The sequence below is a fragment of the Asparagus officinalis genome, chromosome 8 (assembly GCF_001876935.1).
Source record: "Asparagus officinalis chromosome 8, Aspof.V1, whole genome shotgun sequence".
NCBI lineage: Eukaryota > Viridiplantae > Streptophyta > Magnoliopsida > Asparagales > Asparagaceae > Asparagus > Asparagus officinalis.
In genome coordinates, this window is record NC_033801.1 from 109764673 (window position 1) to 109772281 (window position 7609).

The window sequence follows — 7609 nt, forward strand, 5'->3', positions numbered from 1 at the left end:
AAGACCAAGGCTGAAACCAGCATGTAATGCACAAATAGTCAGCACAAAGATTGCCAAACTGTCACATAGCTGACCAACACATCACAACTGATTCATTGGCTGCACACAACCAAAATATTGCTGAAAATTAAGACAAGTAAGCACAGAACTGAAGTCCAAGGGCTAATACTACAGAGTATCAGCTGGCAAACGCATCCTGGAAACCAAGTATGCACCAACACACTAAGCAACGAAACGTATGCTGGAAATTCAAACAAGCTGGAACAAAACTGGTACCAAAAGAAATTAAGCACACAACAGAAATCACATGCAAGCACACATATAAAACTTGGAGCGAAGCCAACAATTCAAACCAAATGCCAAGCAAACAATTGAAACCAGCCCTATAGTCAACAAAACAAAACATTTGCTGGAAATGAATAAGGCAAGCACTCAACTATACTCAAACACTTAGATAGCTGACACTTTGGCCGAGAGCAAGGCTGAAACCAGCATGCTGAACATTGGTTGCAAATTCCCAATTACATAACAACCATTTCAATCAATTTCCCAAGCAACACAACTGAACATTTGCTGCAAATTCAGACTGCTTGCCAACACAACACAACTGAATCACATGGGCCAATATTCAGATAATCAGACTGCTAACCAACAACACTGAAACCACAAAATGGCACATAACTGAAATCACATGCAAGCACACAACTGAAACTAAGGCTGAAGCAACAACTGGGAAAGCATAGGACTGAAACCAAAGGACAAGCATCAATTAGCAAGCAAACAACTGAAATCACATGAGGTGAAACAACTGAAACCAAGGCTGAAGCATCAACTGGGAAAGCATAGGACTGAAACCGAAGGACAAGCAACAATTAGCAAACACACAACTGAAAGTAGACCTTTGCTGGAAATTCAGAAGGCAAGCTCAAACTGAGCATGTATGCATGAGTGAGATCTAAAAATGAGAAAGGCTGGAAATGAAGACATGTTGGAACACACCTGAAAGCACTCAGAAAGCACACAACTGAAATCATGCTAGAAATCCATAATTGAATATAAGGCCAAGAAACAGATGGAAAGCACACAACTGAAAAAAGACAGTTGCTGGAAATGAATATGGAATGCACACAACTAATAAATGTGCTCAGAAAAGGCTATTTACTTCATTATCTACCCCGCCATGAATTTTATAATAGCAATGCTGGCTGCAATATATTGCCTTGCCAATATATTGCTGTTATAAACTTTGGCTGCATATCTGAAAAAAAGCCCATCATCATGACACAAAATATGCATACCTCATTAACTTTAATTCAACGAGGTGAAACCATTCACCTTTCCCCACTTGTAAACCTGTTCAAACAAGTTTGCATTAGCCAAATAATATTCGATAAAACATTTAAAGTCACGGCTGAGATGTATGATGATAGAGATAGTAGCATTAGCTTTGCATAAATGATAGAGATAGTAGCATTAGCTTTACACAAAATATACATCTACCATTGTTGATGTATCCAAAAGGATGAGCAATCATCTAGCTCATTTTCATACAAAAATAATTACACAAACATGGATATAATTAGCTAGTTTCACAAAAATATCCCAAAGCAAGCACCCAAAAGCTAGGCAATCCACAATACCACCACTCTAATCAAGAGGATGACTCTTCATGAACTCAGTCAACACCTTCTTTTGCATAATAGTTGGCCTCCCCATAAACAACCTAGCTTGTGATTCATTCTCATGCAATTCTTGATAAAAGTTATCAAGAATTTCTATGTCGAATTCATCATCATGTGCAAATATAGCTTTTGCCAACTTCTCTGTCCAATGCATACTCACCATGCGCATAGATGAGGTGAATTGTTTTACCTCACTTACTATCTCACGCATAAGCACCATGTCCTCACTAGACCCCCCCCCCCCCCCCTTTCCTTTACGCGTCTTTGACACGTCATTTTTAGCTTTGTTCAAACTAGAAGATGAATTGGATTTTGGTGGCATAGTTGGAACCTTCGGTAGTGGAATATCATTTTCATCTAAAGAGACATAGCTAGGCGTCTTCTCTGTTGGCGTACTAATATCATCATCATCAACACCAATACTAAAATGTTCACTACCACCAAATTGTGACATAACATCTACCGCATAATCTCCTCTAGCAACATCGTCTCCTATAATATTTGTGAGGTCTTCATAATGTTTCATGGGCTTGTTGATGTATTCCCTAAGTTTAGAACTATTCATACTCTTATCCTGCATAGTTAAGGCATAGTTAAGGCATATATCAAATACTTACATAGACAACATTGAACAAATTAGAAATATTTTTAGGTGTAATGACCACTAGAAAATAATTCATACCTCTAGCCATCTATCAAAGCAAGCCTCATCCATAGTTATCATCTTTTGTGCATCATCCCAACCGGCACCGCTCAAGTTACGACATTTTTGCATGTCCAAGAATCTATTATGAATAGTTTTCATACGATTTTCCACGTTCTCGGTGGTGAACGATGAACCTAATTTTTCATTTATATGAAAGGCGGCGCTACAATAAGTGGTTTTTTTGAACCTCTTATCCGCCTTCATTCGATCTTTAGCACACTTTGCAAGAAAAGAAATTAGCAAATCATCATGTTTACTCTCCCATAATTGGTTAACTCTCCGCTTGCAAACCTCTTTATTTTAGATTTATGAGCAATAGCTTTCTTTTTCCTCTTTGGATTAGGAGATGAACTTTCATCACCATCGAGGCCAATATCACTTCTCTTGTTGCTTTGTAATTGTTGATTAGGTGACGGAGTTTCACCCATGCTACAACTTTGACGTTGTAAAGTTGGAGGAGCATTTAGCATACTCATGAATGACATTGGGGGTGGTTGGCCAATTCCCCAAAAGTTAGCATCTTGCATTTAAAAATTATTCCAAAAATTAGAACCTTGGCCAACTTGTGAAGAGTGATAAGGCATAAATCCCGGATTGAACCCACAAGGGATTGATGAATTCCTTGGGGTTCTAGGTGATGAATTTGATGTCGTACTCTTGCCTTTGACCTTATCAAGTTCCTCACAATTGAAGTTGTCGGCCATACCTAGAAAATAGTTGTAGAGAAATGTGAAAAATTGACGCAAGTTGAGTAAAGAAAGTGTCCTAAGAAAAAATTCCATACAACACATAATAGTAGCATACTAATGTTTCTAAATTAACACATAATAGTACATGAAAATAGAAAAATCGATACAACACATAATTGTAACATACAAATGTTCCTCAATTAACCTTACATAGTTTTGCATCACACCATCATAAAATAAAGTACATGAAATAGAAAAATGCATAACATAAGATAGTATAGCTAACACATTGCATCACATGCCTACTTTATTAGTATTCCCTCCCTTATATTTTTCACAATAATCAACCCACATTGCCCAAGCTATTTCATCTCTACGATCCTTCCATACGATTCTTGATTGTGTTTGCTCCCTTAGAGTTTGGGGTTGAGAGAAATCAACAATATTATTCTCATCTTCCGTAGCAACATCACCTTCATCATCTTCGATCTCAACGGTCTCATTGAATATGTCATCATCCGGGTCCACCATTGCAATATAATTGTGAAGAACTGCACAAGCTAATACGATATCCACTTGTGCGCGGAAAGGGTAATGAGGCTTTGCGGTAAGAATTTTGAAACGATTCTTCAAACAACCAAATGTAGATTCGATCTTAGACCTTAAAGAAGAATGTCTAAGATTGAACAATTCCCTTCTATTTTTAGGTGTTCTTCCCATTTGTTCCATCAAATGGTAACGAACACCACGATATGGGGAGATGAAACCCGGCATGGTCGTGTATCCCGCATCACACAAGTAATATTTTCCTACAATTTATATGATGTGAAAGTGTTTAGTAGAATTTTTTGTCATTTCATTGAATATCATTTATTAATTGAAGTAATTAAAACAAAATTGAAGAATTGATGAAATTACCATCATATACTTTCAAACCATGAGGTTGTGGCCTAGACAATGCATCTTGAAGGACTCTAAAGTCATTTGCAGAACCTTCCCATCCAGCTAATACGTAAGTGAATAACTTGTTTGGGGTACAAGCCGCTAAAACATTTTGTGTAACACCTTTTCGACCACGGAATCGTGGTTGAAGATTAGCAGGTAGCATAGCATCAACATGTGTCCCATCTATCATACCAATACAATCCTAAAGGATAAAAAATTATTATTAAATATTTATAATTAAGTTAGATGAACATGCTTTTAATCACAAGTTAAAGAGAGAATACCTTGAAATAAGGATAGTATAGAGGGTTGCTAAGGATCTCCTGTGGAACTTCATTCTGTGCTTGTCTTAAAAAGCGTGATCGTATGAGGCAAATTGCTTCTAACACTTTGTTGAAATACCTACTCACAGTCTCACCAGATCTAATAAAATGTGACCTAATACTTCGATTTTTAGTTTTATGCCCCAAAATATTCAAAGTCATAGCAAGTTGCTCCTCCACTGTAACATGTCTTGAGTCTCGCAATAAATCATTCCTCCTCATTATCCCTGCAAGCTTCACAAAAGCACCACTACGCATTCTAACATAGTTGACACAACTATCACTAAATCCATTATATATACGATCCAAGTGTTGTTTTCTATTTTGATTTTGTTTTGTTTTCTCAACACTAGGACCTGCACGTATAGATCTACGTCTGCTTTGCATTCTCCTCATGAAGATCTAACCAAAACTAAGACAGATAGTGCAGCACCCGAACACATATTAATTACTGTCTCTTCATCGAGATCACCATCCATCTAAAATACAAACATCATAAAAAGCAAATACCAATATTAAATGCAAATGATCATAATTATTTAGGAAAATTATCATAATTATTTATGAAATGTTTGTTTAATTCTCCTATCTGCAGATGATCAAACTATTTTATCAAAATACAAACGTCGCACTAGAAATATGTAGGATACTCTCATTCCATCAAGGTGAAATCATTCACCTTGATCCTCTTACAATATCGAATTTATCATCTATGCTTGCTTTATTTTGGGAGATATAAGTTGCAAAATTGATTTCTCCAACGCATCATATGAGAACAAGTCAGATAACCATACAAGCTCATACTATTAATAATTTCTATGAGATATACGTTGCAAGGATTATACATATCAAATTAAGACTAGTTAGATAAGCTATTAATAATTTCTGCAATCAAAATTTTCAAATAATAATTAGATGTTTGCATACCAAAATCTCAAAAAACAACCAAATAAAATTATATAAACTAAAATAGATCCTCCAATACATGACATGCAGACTGGAAAAATACACAGAATAATCACCAGACATAACATTTACCTTCCTAGTGGCAAAAAGCAGAGAACCGTAGTAGATAATCTCCAATATCTACACCTACCAAGCAACAACTACGGATTTGAAGTCGTTTGAGCAAATCGTAGTGGGAAATGGTGGTCAAAATACCCAAACTTAGACAAATTTTAAACCTGACGTCAAAGGAAGTAGGAATTCGATAAATGAAAGCCATAAAAAAATTAAATAAATACAAAAGAATTGATTTTTAGCATTGTACCTCCATAAATCAACCAAGATCTTGTCGTGTTTTCCCTTTTGTTCGAAGGCTAGGGTTTCAATCGGTGTCAGACAGCGCAAATGCCATCCAAACAGACCCAAAAGGTGGACGACTCGGGGGTAGGATGTGTGGTGGTGGAGGGCAAGGGGGAGCAGGGCATCATCGGCGAGGACAGCGATGTCGACGCCGAAGAGGGAGTGGGTGGACGGGAGGCCGCAGCGGAAGAATAGGCTGAGCCCTAGATTGGAAGGCGGGAGGGAAGGAGGAGGTCGAAGTTCTTGGTTGATTCGGGCGGGAGGGAGAGAAGGGCGGGAGCGGGAGAAAGGGGCGGGAGCAGGAGAGGGGTAACCAGAACGAGAATGGAAGGGGTTGGAGCAATCAGCAATTTTTGTACGGGAGAGAGAACGAGGAGTTTTTCGCTGTAATCAGGGGTTTTTGAGCGGAAAATGGATGGGCGAAAAAGCTGTCAGAATGCCCGCACTTTTCTTCGCGTTCTTTTTTCTTTTTTACGAAGCAAACATCCGATTGTGAGGGGAAGTAACAAATTCACCCTCTGTCAGTTTTCCCAAAGGCCATTTTCCTTCATTTTCTGTATTTTTTGGCCGAAACAAACAGGCCCTAAGGATAACTCTATACGAGTTATTGCATCTTTCCAAGGATACTAAGGAGGCTTTGCAAGAAGCTTTGGTCGATTCTAAACTATTTCTCACTCGAATTAAGCCAACCTCCGAAGAGTCAGAACCATTAATCCAACACAGCAACCTCGCGGCCAAACAGTTTCCTTGCATCACCTTTACCAAAGACGACATGCAAACAAGGAACTCAAAGCATGATAGACCTTTGTATTTTACTGGATACATCGGCTCCAGTATTGTCAACCGGACCCAAGTCGATCCGGATTCCACGGTCAGCATCATGCCGCTCCGATTGATGTATAATCTTGGAATCCTCGCTAGCAAACTGGCTTCCACAGGCACTATTATCTATGGATTCAACACCAGTAGGTCCAAACCATTGGGTAAAATCCAAGTGAAGTGCCAACTTGGAGATTTGAAGTTTGAAGTTACCTACTATGTGATCGATGCAAAGACCTCCTATAATTTACTATTAGGTCGACCTTGGATCCATAATAACGTTATAGTTCCCTCCACCCTCAATAAGTGTCTAAAATATGTGAACACGTAGCGGATAAGCAACCGTTTAAGGTATTGAAAAACTACTTTGCTGACTACTTCTTTATGGTGCTAAATCTGATATTGAATTATCGGCCCAAGGCACGAAAAGCGGAGAAGGAGCTGATACCAAGGTCGGGCTTGATTATGATGGAGGTTTTATACTAAACGACATTGTACCCTTTGTAATCAATCTTGATGGTGGTGGATCATCAGATAGAAGTTGTAATTGGCAACTTACCGAAGAAGCAATGAATGACAATTTAGAGTACTCACCTTGACTTGATGAAGTGATGAAGGGGTTATACAATAACTCTGACATACATATGTCACTTCGATCGTCTTGCATGCCAAAGAAGCGTGTCCAAGACTCATTTGGAACAACTCTCGTCCTTCCTACCAAAGTAGGGGGTGAAAAGGAGGTAATCTTCAGTAAAAGGGAAATATCTCTACCATCAGATCCCTTCTTAAAGAAAGATAGTGATGATGAGAAATCCGACCTTTATCTATTCAGATACAGCCTACAAGCACGCAAATTCATTAAAAAGTGGGGATACAACTTCGCGCTCGAAGAATGTCTTTGCTTTGGTCGAGGTCCTCGAGTTCCACCTCGCCCGACCTATGTACCAAAAGGAAAGCCAGACAATTACTATGGTTATAAAAGGGGTCTAGGCTATGTCTCTTCATCGGATGATGAATGTTGTTGGCAAGTTATTAACCAATTAGCCACTCAGGTAAGGACGGATACTGATCTGACTCTTTAGGTTGGGACTCCGATGTCAGCATTAGAGAAATGTTTAAAGGACTAATGTCGAATATGAC

The 7609-nt window shown here is 38.4% G+C and overlaps 1 protein-coding gene across 1 annotated transcript; it reads right to left on the minus strand.

Moving 5' to 3' along the window:
- LOC109821704 lies at positions 542-4603 on the minus strand. Its single transcript, XM_020387868.1, has 11 exons — positions 4307-4603; positions 3996-4224; positions 3384-3886; positions 2365-2607; positions 1687-2256; positions 1501-1534; positions 1299-1353; positions 900-999; positions 795-848; positions 650-745; positions 542-607 (listed from the first exon to the last, which is right to left on the minus strand). The coding sequence occupies exons 1-11, from the start codon at positions 4601-4603 to the stop codon at positions 542-544; spliced, it is 2247 nt and encodes a 748-aa protein (XP_020243457.1).

Bases quoted from the DNA above. Each gene is read 5' to 3' on its own strand.
- LOC109821704 (XM_020387868.1), bottom strand. From the start codon at position 4,603: ATGCGTAGTGGTGCTTTTGTGAAGCTTGCAGGGATAATGAGGAGGAAT. The intron at 2,257-2,364 runs GTATGAATTATT...TTAACTATGCAG, and splicing joins GCTTTGATAGATGGCTAGAG to GATAAGAGTATGAATAGTTC. The intron at 849-899 runs GTCTACTTTCAG...CTTCGGTTTCAG, and splicing joins CTTCTGAATTTCCAGCAAAG to TCCTATGCTTTCCCAGTTGA.